An 18,636-nucleotide genomic window follows, 5' to 3' on the forward strand; every position below is an offset into this window, starting at 1 on the left:
GTGTCCATTGAACTGCAAATGTCTACAGTAAGAACTGTTTCCTAGGGGACACTGTATTCTCCACCAGGGGGCGCTTGTTGGCTAAGAAAGTCGAATCCTTAATTGAGCACCATTTAAATCTCAAAATGTTTTATTATCTTAATGGAGGTATTTGTAAACTAAATGTTTCATATTTTGGTCTATTATTTGATATCTGACAAACGATGTTGGTCGATCCTGAGCCAGGGCTGAGAAAATTATCAGGTGTCACGTGATTACACCGTCCGAGTGCTTCTTCAACAGCGTTTTGAAAAATATTATACACCTGAATAATTTCACTTACAAATCAATGAAGTGAAAATATATAGTAAAAAGTTACAACGGAGAATTGTTATTTAGATCTATCTGACCAATGATAGGCAATATCCGGGCCGATATGCTACGCCCATTTATTGCACTCAGCTGTGTGCCTTTCTCTCTTGCTCTGTTTCTATGGGCGTGTCTTAAAGAGACAGTAGTGTGGATTTACCTGCGCATTGGTGTTTAATTTCAGGAAGAGAGGGGTTGGCTTATCGGTGTTTTGAATTAGGTCTCAAAAGTAGACTGTCAAGAATTGTCACTTTCTCTCGGGATACTGTATCTACCTGGTATTTTGAACCAGCAGCATCTTTAACTGGAATTTAAAGCAAACCTTCAAAAAATGAGTAAAATTTCAAAGTTGTTTAAAGTGAGCTCCTCTTCAAGCTCGTCCAGCTCCAGGCCCAGTTCTGGATCTGGATCAAGCTCTAGATCTCGGCACCACCGATCCAGGTCTGGTCCTTCACCCCAGGAGGCCATCCACAGACTGAGAGAGACAGAGGCGATGTTAACTAAAAAACAGCAATACCTAGAGAGCAGAATCGAGCAGGAGATCACGATTGCCAAGAAGAATGGCACCAAAAACAAAAGAGGTAAACAGAAATTAGGATGATGTAGCCAACATGTTTGTGTAACAGTATTAAGATAATTTTCCCCCACCAAAAGTATTTTTTATAATCAACTGCAAATGCGAGAAGTATTGGGGGGAAAAGTTACATAATCTGTCCATGAATGTGAAATAATCTACATTTGGAAAGTGTATCCGAAACATGGCTTTTGTTTTTGTGGAGTAACGCCCTGTTACACCAAAAGCATGCTGCTCAGCTGGCCGCTCCTTATTGCTAATCTTCATTTTTGTACGCCTACATCAACATGTAGTTTTCACCCAAGTTTTCAAAATATTTCTCACACTTTGATGAATGAAAATGTCTCAGATTTAAGTCTTGATATGTATGTCTTTCTTTTGCTGAACACAAATGAAGATTTTCAGAAGAATATTTCAGCTCTGTAGGTCCAATCAATGCAAATTTATGGTGGCTAGACATTTGAAGCTCCAAAAAGCATTTATAGGCAGCATAAAAGTAATCCATATGACTCCAGTTGTTTAATCCATGTCTTCAGGAGCATTATGATAGGTGTGAGTGAGAAACAGATCAATGTTTAAGTCCTTTTTTACTATAAATTCTCCTCCCTGCCCAGTAGGTGGCGATATGCATGAAGAATATCGAATCACCAAAATCAAAAGAACTATTTGGCGAGAATAGTGTTTGGGATGGCTCTTTGAAAGTGGAGATTTAATGTAAAAAAAAAAAAAAGGATTTAAATATTGATCTGTTTCTCATAGGGCTCGGTATTGATACAGATTACCCGATTCAATTCGATTCTGATTCACAAGGTCTCGATTCGAATTCGATTCATATGAGTTTATTTCAGTTATAATGTCCCTTTTGCTTGCATAGAAAATAAATTAGCTCCCAGCTAATGCTTTTAATCATACATGGGACCTTTTAACAAGGTGCATTATGAAACTAATAATTTTACAAATTATATTTTTATTACTTTTTCATCATTTTGGTCACATTTTGGCTATATTATTTTTTGTTACACATTTCTTGTTAAATTGCATAATTTGCACTATTTACAAGTATTTACATTGATTTGTTGAACACGTGCTAAAACCGGTACTGCCTCTTTAACAAAGAACGGCATTTCTGTAAACAGCACCTTTAAACAAGTGCATGTTAACTAGAGAGGACTCAAATGGATTTACCTCATCTGTGCGATGCATGATTCGAATTAAATATATATATATTAGTTGTTTTTGATTAACAACTGACTGTAAAAAACAGAAAGGGTATTAAAAGAGACAGTATTCCATGACAAATGGGTTGCATGGAGCTCGTCTTGGACACTCATTACACGGAACAACAACTTCTCTCTACACGCTGTGAAAGGATCTCGCTGCTGAACACTTCATGACTAAACTACACAATTACTGGTGAGTGAAATGTAAACATTTACCAGCCAGTTGGCAAAAATATTCACTTTAGTCACATAGCGTGAAATTGGGTTGCAAATGCAATTTATTTCCTCTTATTGTAGTAGAGGGTTGCGCATTGAGTTAAAGATTGATCTTGGGATTTAAGAATCGATATCTCACAAATGAAGATCACGATTAATCGGAAAAACAATATTTTTACCCACCCCTAGTTTTCTCACCCACACCTATCATATCACTTCTGAAGACATGGATTTAACCAATGGAGTCCTATGGATTACTTTTATGCTGCCTTAATTTGCGTTTTGAGCTTCAAAATTTTTGGACCCTGTTGACTTGCATTGCAAGGTAAAAGGGAGCAGTTGGGGAAAAAATGGTCTAAAAGGTACAAAGAGTTCAAAATAAAAATGACTTTAAATATAGCTGATCATGTTTCGAATAATCAACAGCATTTATCCTAAAAACCTTGATGAGAAAAAATATAACCTAGTAAATTGTCTTTAATTTTTTCATTGAAATGTTTAATGTTGATGATAATAACAACAATAAGATGCATTATACTGATTAGATGGGATAAGGATGCCTTGCTTTGACAGTGGTGGTGTTAACATTGGCTTTAATGATGACCATCTTTCTCAGCTGCACTTCAGGCTCTTAAGAGAAAGAAACGCTTTGAGCAGCAGTTAACGCAGATCGATGGGACTCTGTCCACCATTGAGTTCCAGCGAGAAGCTCTGGAGAATGCCACCACAAACACAGAGGTCCTGAAGAACATGGGTTACGCTGCCAAAGCCATCAAAGGGGTTCACCAGAACATGTGAGTGTCATAATTTCTGTTCTTTATTCACTATAAACTAAATTATCATTGCTTATTCTGATAGAGCTCTGATTGTTGAACTGTTACATTTCTGTGTACTATTTTATAGTGCTTGATTTGTATTATTAGCTACTTGCTGAAATCACGAAACAGTATGTGCACTTTCTTAAAAGTTACCTTTGTAAAATAGAACCTGCCATTAAAATTAAAGAGGCCCTATTATGCTTTTTGTGATTTTACCTTTCCTTTAGTGTGTAATATAGCTGTTTGTGCATGTAAAATGTCTGCAAAGTTACAAAGTACAAAGTCCACGTCAAAGGGAGTTACACTCTCCCACAGAAAACACTGCTCCTGAAATGCCTGAAATGCCTGGTTTGCAGTCCAGCCATTACTTCCGTGACAGCTATGTCACTATGTCACACATTTGCATAATACCCGCCTAACGGCTACTTCAGTTATGGTAAGGAGCATTACATTTCTGACACATGCTCTAAGCGGTTGACCAATCACAACAGACTGGGCCAGCTGACCAATCAGAGCAGACTGGGCTTTTCGGAAAGGGGGGCTTTAAAGACACAGGAACTACAACAAAGAGTTTCAGACAGAGGGTGAAAAGAGGTGCTGCAGCAATGTACAGCATGAGAAAAAGAATGTGTTTTTTGAACATTAAAGCATGTAAACCTATTATAGTAGACCCTCATGTAAATGAGCATAATATGGGCTCTTTAATGCAATTGCAAATATGGCCATTAACTTACAGTATTAGTATCATGCTAATAACATGATTTCCTTTGGCTCACGATCAATGGCAATTTCTATTCTATTCGTATTTTAAAATCCATTAATTATGCACTTTTTAGGCAGGCATATCAGTAATATTCAGTTTTACCTATAGGCAGCATTGTGCTGTCAACTAACTGCTTCAGTGGATGAGCAAATGTCTCTCTATTTTGCTCTCTCAAGAGATCTGGATAAGATTGATTCCCTCATGCAGGACATTACAGAACAGCAGGAAGTCGCTCAGGAGATCAGTGATGCCATCTCACGACCTTTTGGTGACCAGTTTGATGAGGTATTATCGTCAGCATTCATTTGTGTTTACATTTCATGAGCACAGAGTTGACTTCTAATAGTTCTTTCACCAGTTAGGCAAGCAAGGAATGCCAAAATGTAAATATTACTATTGATCTTCTGGGCTGTGCTATTGTGTTCCTCATGGTTAGTCAGACACAAAGGAAAATTGGTAGACAGATTGTTTTAGTTACAGTTTTGGTGTTAAATGTCTTTTTTCCCACATATGTAAGGATAGGTATCGCTGTGTAGTTTGTTGACTGATTAATAATAATTTCTCTCATTCTTTGAAGGATGAATTGTTGGCAGAGCTGGCAGAGTTGGAACAGGAAGAACTAGAAGAAAGTATGAAGAATATGGGTAGATTACCAAGTGTACCGACTACCAAACTACCCAGCACAAGACCAAGCCACCCTGCAAGTAAGTATGCAAAGTACTCATACTTTTGTACAGCACATATTATCTAAACTGCTGTTTGGTTTCTCACTTTTTCAGCATCCAAGAAGAGAGTGGAGGATGATCATGACATGAAGAGGTTGGCTGCATGGGCTTCCTAGACAGCAGTACAGACAAAAACTTTCTATGCACTCTCAAAATCATAGACATGCACTGCCAATAATTTGTCACATTGTTAGAACTTAAAAAAAAATGTAGAGAAATGAAGTTGAGACAAATAGCGGATTGTTATATATATGAGTTGATCTTTAAAATGAAGGATTACTTTGCTGGAGACAACTTTGTGTAAATAGCAGCATTTAATGAGTGAAGGATCATGAACTGTTTATTTTTGATTAAATGTAAATGTTGAATACTGGGTTTGGATGAAAATAAACTGATATTAACTACATATTGCAGGATGATTGAATTATTTGCTTAACAGAACAGTTTTGACTAGAGTGTAGAGAAAATGGTGGGAGCCAGTTCTCCTCTGACTAGAACTGAATGGGGCCAGCCCATAAATGCTAAAACACTCATCATACAAAATACATGTAAACATTTTCTTATTGTGATAAAATAACTTAATAACCTTATCTGTGTAAAGCTATATTGAATATTACAACTTTGTTGTCATGACAACGAAACCCTTTAATCCTAGTTTTGGATATAACATTACACAATCAAATTTGTTGCTATACTTCTGTGATTTTACTATTTTTAAACTGGCCCCATTCATTTCCAGTAAGTGCTTTAGTGTTACTAAATGAGCATAAGTCAAAATTACATATAAATAATTATTTAACTAACAATTCCTTACACTAGTTTATAAAATAAATGTAGGTTTTGAGGAATAATTGTTAAAAGGGCCTGCTATATCTTAAATAGAAAGAACTGTTGTGGTGTCATGGTGCAGTGATATATGTTACTTTGATAGTAGTCCTAAATAATAATTACGTGTACATGTATCAAGGTCCTTCGTAGAATACCGCGCTAGTACCATGGTGCCACACATAAAACACTGTAACTGCCATTGCACTTTTTTGGTAGTTTTCTTAACTTTTGTTGATGATCCCTTACTGCTGAAAAAGCTCATACTGACAGTCTTTCGCTAGGTGTCGTCATGAGCTCTCTGTGAACGCGCGCGCATGTACTTCCCGCCCTTCACACGAGCAGGAAATGCCTCTCTTTCTCCCCGATCACTGACACACACGACAAAAAGTTACTGACACAGTACCGACATGAACTCAGACAGACCGTCAAATTCATCCGGTAAGTGCTATAGTAATATAGTGTTCAACAAAAGTGCTATATGATAAATTATTAACACAGAGTAACTGACATAAGCGTATGTTCCTTTAAAAGTGTCATGCACACGTGTTTATTTTACATAGAACCACATTTAGTCCCACATCATCACTCTAAAAAGGCTTTTAACCTTAAAGAACAGTGTTTAAGTTAAATCAAGTCTCTAAATATGATGTTTTTGTAGGAACAAGGATACAACTTTTAGTTCTGATTGGCTTGGCAGTAAAAGATTATGTATCTACCCTATTAAAAAGCTCTTGGTCATCTATTTCCTCTTTGGTGGAAGTTGCTCAAGGAGAAACTAGATATCATAAGATGACATTTCAGATGGAGACACTCAATGCTTTCAGAGCTGACATAATTGGGAAAAACCCATTCTATGCAATGATTGTTCTACTGAAGGTTTTTTAACTCCACCTTTATTGTATTGGCCTAGCTGTCAAAATGAGTAGGCTAATATACGTAACATTACTGTGTACCTTTTAATGTTCTTTAAAAAAAATATAGAACCCTTAAGTTGTCTAATTGTATTAACATATATTCATAAAATAAATAACATGTTTTACTTGAAAAACTGTCAAATTCTTAAATCTGAAGTATGCAACTTTCTTTGTGCTGAAATACTTTCTCCTATCCAAGCTTAATTTGCAGAGACAACTATAAGAAAGCCATTAATAGGTACATTTTCTCAAAAACTGTAAACACCGTGTCTCTGTGGCACTATGAATATTTCTGTTTGTTTTGAGCAACCCACTTAGACCCGCCCCAACAACTTTAATCATCCAATGGTGTGATTTGGGGGCGGGACTATCTCTTTGTTTGCTCAACAGCAGATGGGGCATATTCAGAAAGCTGTTTTGAAAACAAAGTTTAATTTTGCAATTCCGCTTGTTGGCGCTAGTGTCGCAGGAATTACATTAGCTTTAAAATTATATCAAGTTACTTATAACTTACAAAGTAAAATTAAACACATCAAATCAACAAATTACAATAAATATGGGTTTATCAACATAGCTATAATTAGTTGATGATGGAAATAGGTTTTGCAATGGCCGATACCTAGATAGAGGGTGGCTGACGACCAGTGAACATAGGCTAATACAAATAAATAATGACATATGAGATGTTCACAAAAACACAAACATTGAAAACAGAAAATTTGTATTATCCATTGACAAGGTTCTAGAGTTTGGGATTGAAGAAAGAATTAACGTTTCTGTTGATCATCAAAGTGAGCATGGTTATTTCCAGATGCAGATAATCTCAGATAGGTCGATTAATGGGCCTATCATTAACACTTATTAAAATCCATATAAATAATTTCACACATTCTGGCTGCTGGCAAATGGATTAGTCTGACGATCCTGACTCTTTGTTTGTATAATATAAGATGTAACATTCACAGAAACAACTTAGTGATGCCATTAATAATGTAATTATGCCCTACAGCTGATGACCAGCTTGACCCTGAGGATGAGAAACAGTTTGCAGCAGCTGCCCGTGGGGCTATCCGTCTCCCTGAGCTCCGTTTGATCCTGCTGGGGTGGAGATGGCCAGGTAAGAGCCTGACCGGCAACACCATCCTGGGACGTGAGGAGTTCCATCTGGAGCGTGCTGCTGAATTCTGCGTGAAACGTGAAACCGAGGTGGATGGACGCAAGGTAACTGTAGTAGACACACCTGGCTGGTTCTCAGCCCAGAACACACCAGGGGATTACCAACAGGAGATGGTCCGAAGCGTAAGTATGTGCTCCGCGGGACCCCATGCATTCCTGCTGGTTATACCTGTGGGCATGTTCACAGAAACGGACAGGGCTCATATTGAGGAGAACTTGGCACTGTTTGGAGAGGACATATGGAAGCACACCTTGGTGGTGTTCACCTGGGCAGAGGTTTTGAAAGACAGGTCCATAGAAAGGCATATACGAAGGGAGGGTCGTGACCTGCAGTGGGTGGTGGACAAGTGTAAAAAAAGGTACCACGTCATCAATAACTATATTTTTGGTGAACACCTGCAGCTGCCCCAGCTGATGGAGAAGGTCGAGAAGATGGTGGCTGAAGAAGGGGGTTACTTCACCCTTAAGACAGATGAAAAAATAACATCATGCAAAAAACAAAGTCATGCTCAGAGCCTGTTCCAGCATGACAATCTGAACACCAATGGTGTGAAAGAGAACCAAGAGCTCGGTGCGAGACCCAAACAGAATGGTTCCTGCAACTCACTACGCGCCATGGACGTCGACCCTCCACAGAGTGAGTTAATGTAGTTTTGTAATAGTCAGGGTGATCTCATTCCTGTTCATACATAGTGTTCACATACATTTTCATACGTTTGGACAGAAACTGTAATGTACATGATCAACATATTGAGCGCCTTTACATGCACAAACATACACTGATTATGCTTAATCCGACAATGTGTAAACACCTTAAATGTCTTTCCTTTATCGGGGTAATGGCATAAACGGTTTAAGCAAAGAACGATCGGCACACAGCAATGTTTGCCCTTTACCCCGATTTTGTGTTGCGTGTTAACACGTTTACCGGCGTTCTTACCAGCTTATCCAGTGTGCGCAAATGTCGTGCGCATGCCTGTTTACATTTTGACGCCAAAAGTAGTGAATAATGCAATGACTTCAAATCCCATATAAACACAGGATTATTATGTTGTCAGTTTTTTGTTTTATAAGCTGATTTTTTTAATGTTATCAGTGTATTGCTGTGCATGTAAACACACTCATTGACAGCATCTAAAACCCTGTTACATACTGTATGTACTAGAGGTCGAGTGATTGTTGATTTTACTACGATTGTTGATGATACCGATAACTAAGTTGGGCAGTACCTGATAACCAATTAATCAACCGATAGTAGGGGGGAAAATGCTTCAATAGACAGTTCACATGGTGTTACACTTGCACTGATTCCTACTACTCCACACTCAAGCTTCATAATAACAGCAAAATGCCACATTCTTTTTATTCAGTACAGTTGTATGTAGAGTAGTAATATTCACAGATAGCAATGGTATTCGGCTGAACTCGGTGGTGAAGCAGCTCAGACTATGAGCCCAGGCCAGGGGCTGTTCAAACAGACGGAACCGAACACTAGGATCTCGAGTCACACATTTCCAAGTTGAACATCTTTTCTGACAAAGCATTTAAACAACTCATTGCTTAATCTGAGAAACGCTTATAAGACAGCAAGACGCAACAGCCAAATACCTCCACCAACTGTAAGGGGCTGTTCACACTGAATGCTTTTGCAACCATCCATTTGTTTTTCTGTGTAAACGCGCGCTAGACAAACGTCTTTGTTTCCCTTTGTTTTTGTTTATTCAGGGTCTCGTGCAGGAGCGCTGTTCTTTAGATGCGGTGTCTAATTAAAAAGAACTTAAAGTATATTGAGACACCTGCTTTCTGTTAAACTGTATTTGTTGCGCAGTGTTTAACCTTTTTTAGCACAAGAATGTGATTGATCTTAAGTCATTGTATTACGAGGATAATTTAAAAAAAAATTAAAATCAGATGCATTTCTGATTTGTTTATACGTTTCTCTCGGCTGTATTAAGATATTAATTTGCTCTCTCACATCACATGCTTTAAATATGCAACTTAGCTGGCTAACGAATACATAAATGTGACCAGCTGGATATAAACTAATGCAAATACACTGCTTGCACTATTATTAGGCAAATTGTATTCCTCAGGATACATTTTATTGTTGAACAAACACAGTGCTCTCAATCAATCCAAAATGTTATTGAACCTCAAACCTGAATGTTTAACAAAGGAAAAGTGAGTTTTGTCTTTCTCAGGGGAATATATAAGTGTGCACAATTATTAGGCAACTATTAGCGTGCACAATTATTAGGCAACTAAATTACAATTGTTTATTTTCAAAAGTGCAACAAAAAAGTAACACAAAATGACAATTAAATATCATTTTTGGCCTTTCAAAAATATTCAGTGACCAATATAGCCACCCTTCTTTTCAATAATTGCCAAGAGCCTTCCGTCCATGGAGTCTGTCAGTTTCTTGATGTGTTCAAGATCAACTTTCGCTGAAGCAGCAACCACAGCCTCCTAAATGCTGTTCATAGAGGTGTATTGTCTTCCCTCACTATAAATCTCATGTTTGAGAAGGGCCCACAATTTCTCAATAGAAAGTCAGGTGAGGAAGGGGGCCAAGTCATTATTTGGGCATCTTTGAGGCCCTTGCTGGCTAGCCAAGATGTGGAGTACTTGGATGCATGTGATGGAGCATTGTCCTGCATAAAGATCATGGCCTTCTTGAATGCTGAGGACTTCTTCCTGTACCACTGCTTGAAGAAAGTACTTCCCAGAAACTGGCAGTAGGTTTGGGAGTTGAGTTTCAGTCCATCTTCAACTCAAAAAGGTCCAGCTACCTCATCCTTAATGATAGCAGCCCATACCAGTACCCCTCCTCCACCTTGCTGGCACCTGACTCGAAGTGGTGCCTTGTGTCCATTAGTGATCCAGCCACAGGCCCATCCATCTGGTCCATCAAGAATCACTCTTATTTCATCTGTCCATAAAACCTTTGGAAAATCTGTCTTCAGATATTTCTTTGCCCAATCTTGACGCTTCAGCTTGTGAATCTTATTCAGTGGTGGTCGTGTTTCAGCCTTCTTGACCTTGGCCATGTCTCTGAGCACTTGACACCTTGTACTTCTGGACACTCCAGGTAGGTTGCAGTTCTGGAATATGGTGGCACTGGAGGATAATGTGTTCCTGGAAGCTACATGTTTAATTCTTCTCAAGTAGTGTTGCAGCGGTATACCGGTTTGGTATACCACGGTATGAAAATTGACGGTTATCATACCATGTACATTTGCTTATCTACGGTATTGAGAAAAAAATGCATCCGGACAGAGGATCTCATCTGCGCGTGCGCACCTCCTTTCCTCCTCGTCTGGCTGTCAGACTCGTCAGCTTGCCCCACACACACACACACACACATGAAGCAGAGAAAATGTCAGAGAGAAGCGACGGGGTCTGACAGAGTGTGTGTGTGAGTTAAAGCAGTGTTTCTCAACTGGTGTGTCGCGACCCAAAAGTGGGTCACAGGTCTATTCGTACTGGGACAGCAGGGAAAGAACAATTACATGGTTCTCCCATTGAAGATAATTTGGCAGCCATCCAAGTGATAGCCTATTAAGGACTGCCGAGGCAGATTTAATGATAATCTCGCAATCAGCTAAAGGCCTCTTATCTGCACTTTCGCACAAGTGTAACGGAACCAGCTCTCGATCATGATCTGCTCTGATCTCTGGCGCGTGCGTGCAACAACCGTGCTTCCCTCGATATTGCGGAGTGCAGACCTCAAAACTGATGTGACCAATTTCAATTCTAGTGAGACTTTTCTAGTTTAAAGCGTTATGAAGGAAGTCAAGTCGAACCTGTCAAACAGTAGGCAGCCCTGACATGCCAAACCGCACTGAGGAGGAAAAGAGCAAAACTGTGCTATGCGCCAAACAATTTAATGAAATCATTACACATCATCACGTTATAGTTATAGAAATATAGTTTCATATGAAATAATCTAAAGGTAGAATCTATTAGACCTCATTTTATATCAACAGTGGCAGTTGTAGTTAAAGTTTCAAGATGTGTTTCAGCTAGTATTTATTGTTTCATAAATACTATAATTTATTATTATTACTATTATTTAAGACTAGCTACACTGACCTAACCATGGTAATGAGGAGCCTTTCCTCCTGTGTAATATGTATGTTCTGTTTGAATTATGTTTAAAATTAGGAAACAAATGGGATAATAATGGGCTCATATAAGTAAATATACTCTTCAATTGTTAAAAGGGGAGAGAGAGAACTTCTGTTGCTTTTGTTGTTGACGTCAACAACAAAAATAATGTCGCTTGATGCATGTCCTTGTACTTGAAAACCATGAACAAAACTATGCTATATAAAAGGAAATGTGACCCAGGATACATGTTATGTTTTAACTGTGGTGAGTCATCACTTGACAATGTAAAATTTGGGTCCTGAAGCAAAACCAGTTGAGTTAAAGGTACAGACAGGAGCAGTCTGGCTGTGCTGTCGCGCACTTACAGTGTGTTAATTATTAATAATCATAGGACATTACTTTTAAAAGCTCACACAGCTGATGTTATTTTTCATTTAGTAGTTAATGCTATGCTATGCTAACATGTAAACTAACATGCTTTAGTTATATAACATGTTATAGTTACGTGCTATTTTTTTATCATGTTTATAATTTGGTTTATTATTATAATTCTGTTAACTTTATTTATTCTATTTACTTTATTTTCAAAAGGGAGACTTTTTTTTTACACAATTGTTTCAAGTTTCAATTATAATAGTGTTTGTTCAACCAAAAAAACAAAACACTGTGAGACCATGATATTTTCTGAGACAGTTATCGTACCGTGAAAATCTCATACCGTTGCAACCCTATTCTCAAGTCTATTGCAGTTAATTTGCGCCTTTTCTTCTCCATGCGTTTTTGTGCCCCAGTTGATTATTCGCAATAAAACGTGCAAATCAAGCTTTTTCAAGAATGTTGCATCCGTCTGAAAGGCATTTTACAATTTTTGACTTTTCAGTGTCAGGCCCATTTTACCTGATGTAATGAAGCTGCCTAATATTTATGCACACCTTGATGCTAAAGTGTTAGTCACTTTCACCACACCCTCCCTCATTACGCAAAAACATACCACCTGAAAATGATTGAATCCAATAAGCATTCAAGTTTATATGGTTTGGAGTTGGAAAATGTGCATGAAAATAATGATAAGATCAGAATACTCACTTGCCTAATAATTGTGCATGCAGTGTAGATGGTAATAGATAGTAACAATCATGGCATTTAAACATTTGGGTTGGACTTGTGTGTATTTTTGTGTGTATTTTTGCTTTAGGTTAGCTTTAATATTAGCGTCCTCTCAGCCTTGTCGGCAATCATACTGCTGTTCTCTACTAATGCAGCATCTAGTCAACAATTTAATGACTTTATAATGATATAACGTGTACTGTAGTGTGCTGTATACATACCTTTTCGTTGTTGATGTTTTAAATCTGTATCTGAAGTCTCTAGAGACCGCTCTCATAATTTATAATGACAGCGGACCCTTCCCAGCTGCTCCAGAACTGGACGCAATGGGGAAAATTTTTTGTGTTTTTTGCAGATAACCGTTAGTTCCAGAAATCTGTTATCGGTGCTGATTAATCGGCAAAACCGATATATCGGTCGACCTCTAGTAGGTACAGCTTTAGTGAAGTACGAATTGACGTTACAGTTTAACATTAACTTGTGTTTCACTCAATTACTGATTTGTGTGTGTTGTCACAATAGTTCTGACCAGCCTTTAGAAATCACACAGAACAGAATGAAACCTTTGTAATGTCTAATTTAGGTAAATGTATTAACTGCATTTAATAATGACCTCGAAGGATTCATAAACATTGATGCATCTCTTAAGTTGCACATATGTAAAAGCCTTTGTGTTTAAGATGCTGTCAACGTTGATATTTAACATAGGAAAATGTAAGTGTGCTAGAACTTACATTACACACATTACATATGAATAATACCGTATGAAATTACTAATGATGTCAATCACATTGCATTAGCATACAATACTCAACAGCTTTCACAGTGCTGGTGCTATTTAGTTGCATGTGTGTCTGCAGAGTAATTTTTTTTACTTTGATTATTTTTGTCAGTGTTTACTGATCTGAAAAAGCTTGACTTTATTTCCTGATACTGCCTGCCATTCATACTCATCTCTTCTTCATTCCCTCCATTCTAAAGAGTAGAATTAGAAGTGACTGATTAATGTATGTAATTCAAATAGAAATATATTATGGGTTTTCGAAGGAAAAGTTTGGGATTCCTTGGTCTGTACTCACACAATATGTGTTTACTTTCTTACAAATCATTATATAAATAAGTGCTAATAATAAATAATATTGGCATGTAAAACCTTTTAAATAAAATAAAAAATATAATGATATAATATAACGGTAATAACCAAATAAACTAAATACTATATGAAACATCATTAAAAAAAAACAAAAAACATATCAGTCAGAACAATCAAATACCCTAATAACCTACAACAAACTGGCCTGCTGTACCATCTACCAGAGACTAACAACTGTAGAGTTTGTGATGATTCTCATAGTATCTTTCTTGCTTGCATGAGAATGGACTGCTTATAAAATAACTCATGGGACAGGTATACATTTTTCCCCCATAGTCATCTTTTGTCAGAAATTAAACGTTGTATGTACTTAAAATTGCCAGGTATGTAGAATACAGTCAAAAACAGGAGGAAGTTTTCTACCTCCCAATTTTTATTTTGATTTTTGATGGTTCAGAGAAGCACTGTAACATAGAATTTGTATAATCTCATGTATTTGTTTGTTTCTTTGCAGGTTTGGTTGAAGGAGTGAGTGAATAATGATGTACAGACTGTTCCAGTGCTACTGTGTTTGTTACCTCAATTCAGGTACATGGAGTGGTGGTGGTGTAGTGGACTATAGCACTGAACTGGTAAGCAGAAGGTTGTTGGTTCAATCCCCACAGCCACCACCATTGTGTCCTTGAGCAAGGCACTTAACTCCAGGTTGCTCCAGGGGGATTGTCCCTGTAAGTGGCACTGTAAGTCGCTTTGGATAAAAGCCTCTGCCAAATGCATAAATGTAAATGTAATTCCATTGCACTAAATAGTGCCTAAATTATTGGTGAAATACCCAAATGTGGCCCAATTTACACCTTGCATTAACATGCGTTTTCGGTGATCGGATTGCTATCGGATAGCACTTGATCACATTAAATGACAGGTGTTAATGCATCCAAGATTGTGATTGGGTCGTGATCAGATAAGTGAAACCACATTCGGAGGTGGTCAGGGACAGATTCTGACCACATTCACAGAAGGTGTAAATGCAACTGCCTTTTCATAATCCAGACACAACTAGGCAAGTAATTAATTATGTGGTGAGGTTACGCGCTACAGTCATCCATTGTTAAAGTGCTGTGTTGTGGTTTAGGTTTGTTTTGCCATCGCAATGTGAAGAGCACAACAGACACCGACATCTTGCAACTTGTCACCCAAACAATGAATAATATCCCATGAATTATTCCATTGGAATACACTTGGAATATCTGTCTCTCTTTTCAAATCCCACTCGCTCGTATCTCTCTCCTGTTTTTTGTAATCACTATGTGGCATGCGCAACGTTTCAGATGAAAAGCATATTTAGCACTTGCAAAGTGCTGAATTTGCTTTGGCAAATTTAATTTTAAGCCAACAAAAATATCCAATGAGGGAAAAACCCTGACTGTAGTGATTAAGTGATGGAAAGCATTTAAATTATCCATCAATATTTTTAAACTCGCTAAAAGATGAAGAATTTTCAGTTACCACAGCCTCTGATTTAATATGTAAGTAGAGTTTTCCATTTTGTGCTGTATCGGATCTCTATCTCATCACAGTGGAAATGCATTTGACTGCAAGGTGTAAATGCAATCTAGCTAAAGAATATCCAGATCCTCTCCGGATATGAAACACATGTTTAAGCAAGGTGTAAATGGGGCCTTCAGTCCGTCAATCCAAGCAGCTTCAGGTGGTAAGGCTTACAGTAGGGAAGTATCCATGTAACTACTGAACCTAAAGAATTGAACATATACTGTAACGTCAACAGGAATTATCATCATTCGAAGTTCCATTATTGTTAGTAAATCTGTAGTTCAACCTCATATACTAATTGAAAGCATTTGTATGGTATGTCATGCAAATATTACTACTACTGTGCACTAGTAACACAGTGAGTCATCCAGTTGGCTAATCAGGATATACGTTGTATTAATGCAGTTTCTTTAGAAAATTCTTACAGTAATGGAATCATCAGTTTGAGAGAGACACTCCCCGCTCATTAGTTATTTGCATTATTGAATTTAAAATGACGTGATAGCCTGTGAAAATGCCTAAACGAATGCACTAATAACAGTTATTAGAGATGCTGTGTCTGCTGCATTTGGAATAACTGAATTATTTACTGACAGTTGCTATGGTTTTATCAATTATTCCGAACAAGAATTTCCAGTTTGTCACATCACTGTTTGCTGATGCTAATATATGGCCTTAATATAAGATATGTCCCTAGTCGTTCTTAACAAAAGCATATTACTAAATGTCTGTAGATGTTTTTCTAATAATATTATTGCTGTATTATTCTATGAGTGTTAAGTGTTTTCATGCCTTGATTTATGCTTTTGCTAAATGTTTTAGGATTGCTGTGATGTTTTCTTTATAAATATTTTTTTAAGACAAAAATTTGAAATCACAGATGTGTGTCGGCCCATTTATTTTTTTTTTTTTACCTAATTCTGTACTGTTATTTTTCAACAAAGTAAGCACTCTCCAGTTAATTGGGAGATATAACTTAACTTAAATGTTTTTCTTCCTATGTTTGAGGCTACATAGCTGTCCTTATATTAGCACTCATCACTGTATTTACCTAATAAGATATTTCATGCTATAAAGAAACCAATTTCATGTATAGCTAAATTGTCTTCTAATAACTATGTTTGAGATGACATAATGCATTCCTTTTTAGATGTTGACATTTCTGAAAGCCATAAAATCTCCACCAGATGTCTGTGGATCTTGTCTTATCATGGACTGTTTTTAAATAAATTGTCCAGTTACTCTAACTGATAGTATATATGCTGTGACTAGTACTGTAATGCAGTTAAATACACTGAAAAAATATTCAATTCTATTGAATATACTAAAGCAGTACACTTAAAATCAACCTAATACATTAATGTTTCAGATGAGAACATAATTATATTGTGTAAAGTCCAAGTAAAATTCAACACAGTCATAAAAAAGGGAAATGATTACATTGATATGAAATGATCAGATTGATAGTGTTAATGGGTAGTGTTCACTCAACATGACTTTTGCTGCTTTCTCAATTTACTTAAATTGAGTTAAACCAACACAATTCTCTAGTATTTGATCTCAATTTAATTTCATTGTGTACAATCCAACTATATTGACTTAATCCAGTTGTGTTTAATCCATCAAAGTATTTCTGAAATGGGACAGGGGATTTACATTTCCCAGCATACTTCATATGAGACTGGATTGGGAGAGTACATTTTGAAATTAAGTGTTATTTTAATGTATTTCTACACAAAATGAAAGTAGGAGACTTGTTAGTGTTTACAGTAATGTTCTGTTATGTTGGGATTTAGAGAAGTTTCTGTCATGGTGGATATTTTTCGGAGGTTACCATTGTGGAGAAGAGTGAAGCTGATGGTTAGGTCAAGGATGGGTGATTTACAACACTGTATTTTGCTGAACATGTTTTGTATATTACTTTTGTCTTGAAGCAAAGACTGAAGGATCATCAGCATACAGACTGAATGAGGATCAGTAGACCCTCAACAGCACCATCCTTGTCATACTGAACAAAAAGCTATCTATAATATGCTAATGTGCATTACAAAATTGCGTGGGGCCCCGGACATTGAGAGGGCCCCCACCCCGGTAGGAAAGCTCAGCAAAATCCGCTTGAAGCGACATGTTCTGGGTACACGTGCGAACACACCGTTGTCAGCCCTCTCAGAGTGGTTCATGTTAGAAGCTGCCAGGTTCAGGTCAGTAGGACTTTGGGTTTGTAATTTATGAAAAAATATATAGGCTTTCCGAACTCATTTCACTCACACGCTCAGATACACGCAAACGGATGAGTTAGGGGCCGTTCACACCAAATGTGTTTTTGTGTGCATCTGCTCTGTTTTTTCATTGTTTTCCTATGTAAACGTGCTGGACGAACGTCCTTGACTGTTGCACTGCGTCTCGCTGTTTCTTCAGTATCTCACGCAGTGACCGGCACATTTTTAGACACTGTTTTAAGTTAATAAGAACTTCAGGTTTCAAAAATGCATGTCGAGACACTTGCGTTATGTTTCATTCATTGCGCTGCGTCTAGACTGTTTTTAGTGCATGTGTCACAAAGATTTAACGTTTAACATTATGTCAGATTGTTCTGCACTGGAAAACATGCATTCATTATAGTTAACTAGATTTTTATTTCATTAAACATTTTGAATGTACTTGGCTACAACGGCTGATAGGATGAATTTAAAATTATGATTTAAAATCAATTTTATGTAATTTTTTTAAGCAAACATTTTCAAAATGGGGCCCCGGGTTGGTTGGTTGCTTGTGGCCTCAGAAATCATAAACCTGCCCCTGCTAATGTGTATTGTTGCTAGCAAGCAGCAAGCTGTTAAATTAGGTGGAGTAATTTAGACAGATCTAATTTAAGTGAGATTAACTTAATTCCTTTGGGTTTATGCAGCACAAAACATTTAAGGAGTGCCTACATTTTCATTATGTGGAACTGATGTCCATAATTGAATTACGTAAAACCAATGGAATTTTTTTTCAGTGTACCTTATGGTTAACTTTTGACTTCAACACATAAAAAAATGGATAACTAAGGGACCGTTTCCTCAAATTGTTCCCTTTATTTGGCATTATGTACAGTATATCTAGCACCACCAATCGTTATAATACAAGTATAATATTAATAATTATTTAATGTATTATAACACATATTTAGAACATTTTGCATACTTTT

At 37.2% G+C, this 18,636-nt stretch overlaps 2 protein-coding genes across 2 annotated transcripts; both read left to right on the forward strand.

The window, feature by feature from the left end:
• The first annotated feature begins 537 nt into the window (after positions 1–537).
• LOC127434747 (charged multivesicular body protein 4c-like) lies at positions 538–5,070 on the forward strand. Its single transcript, XM_051687700.1, has 5 exons — positions 538–929; positions 2,975–3,152; positions 4,116–4,224; positions 4,517–4,643; positions 4,719–5,070. Exons 1-5 carry the CDS (start codon positions 680–682, stop codon positions 4,778–4,780), a joined length of 726 nt encoding a protein of 241 aa, XP_051543660.1. The 5' UTR covers positions 538–679; the 3' UTR covers positions 4,781–5,070.
• A 755-nt stretch (positions 5,071–5,825) lies between these two features.
• Positions 5,826–16,693, forward strand: LOC127434744 (GTPase IMAP family member 9-like). The gene is made up of 3 exons (XM_051687697.1): positions 5,826–5,930; positions 7,416–8,219; positions 14,410–16,693. The coding sequence occupies exons 1-3, from the start codon at positions 5,900–5,902 to the stop codon at positions 14,433–14,435; spliced, it is 861 nt and encodes a 286-aa protein (XP_051543657.1). The 5' UTR covers positions 5,826–5,899; the 3' UTR covers positions 14,436–16,693.
• The last annotated feature ends 1,943 nt before the right edge of the window (positions 16,694–18,636 follow it).

The sequence above is a fragment of the Myxocyprinus asiaticus genome, chromosome 44 (genome assembly GCF_019703515.2).
Source record: "Myxocyprinus asiaticus isolate MX2 ecotype Aquarium Trade chromosome 44, UBuf_Myxa_2, whole genome shotgun sequence".
Taxonomy (NCBI): domain Eukaryota; kingdom Metazoa; phylum Chordata; class Actinopteri; order Cypriniformes; family Catostomidae; genus Myxocyprinus; species Myxocyprinus asiaticus.

Coding starts and splice junctions, on each gene's coding strand:
- LOC127434747 (XM_051687700.1), top strand. CDS start 680: ATGAGTAAAATTTCAAAGTTGTTTAAAGTGAGCTCCTCTTCAAGCTCG. Junction 930..2,974: donor TGGCACCAAAAACAAAAGAG/GTAAACAGAAAT, acceptor CATCTTTCTCAG/CTGCACTTCAGGCTCTTAAG. Junction 3,153..4,115: donor AAAGGGGTTCACCAGAACAT/GTGAGTGTCATA, acceptor TGCTCTCTCAAG/AGATCTGGATAAGATTGATT.
- LOC127434744 (XM_051687697.1), top strand. CDS start 5,900: ATGAACTCAGACAGACCGTCAAATTCATCCG. Junction 5,931..7,415: donor CAGACCGTCAAATTCATCCG/GTAAGTGCTATA, acceptor TATGCCCTACAG/CTGATGACCAGCTTGACCCT. Junction 8,220..14,409: donor GGACGTCGACCCTCCACAGA/GTGAGTTAATGT, acceptor GTTTCTTTGCAG/GTTTGGTTGAAGGAGTGAGT.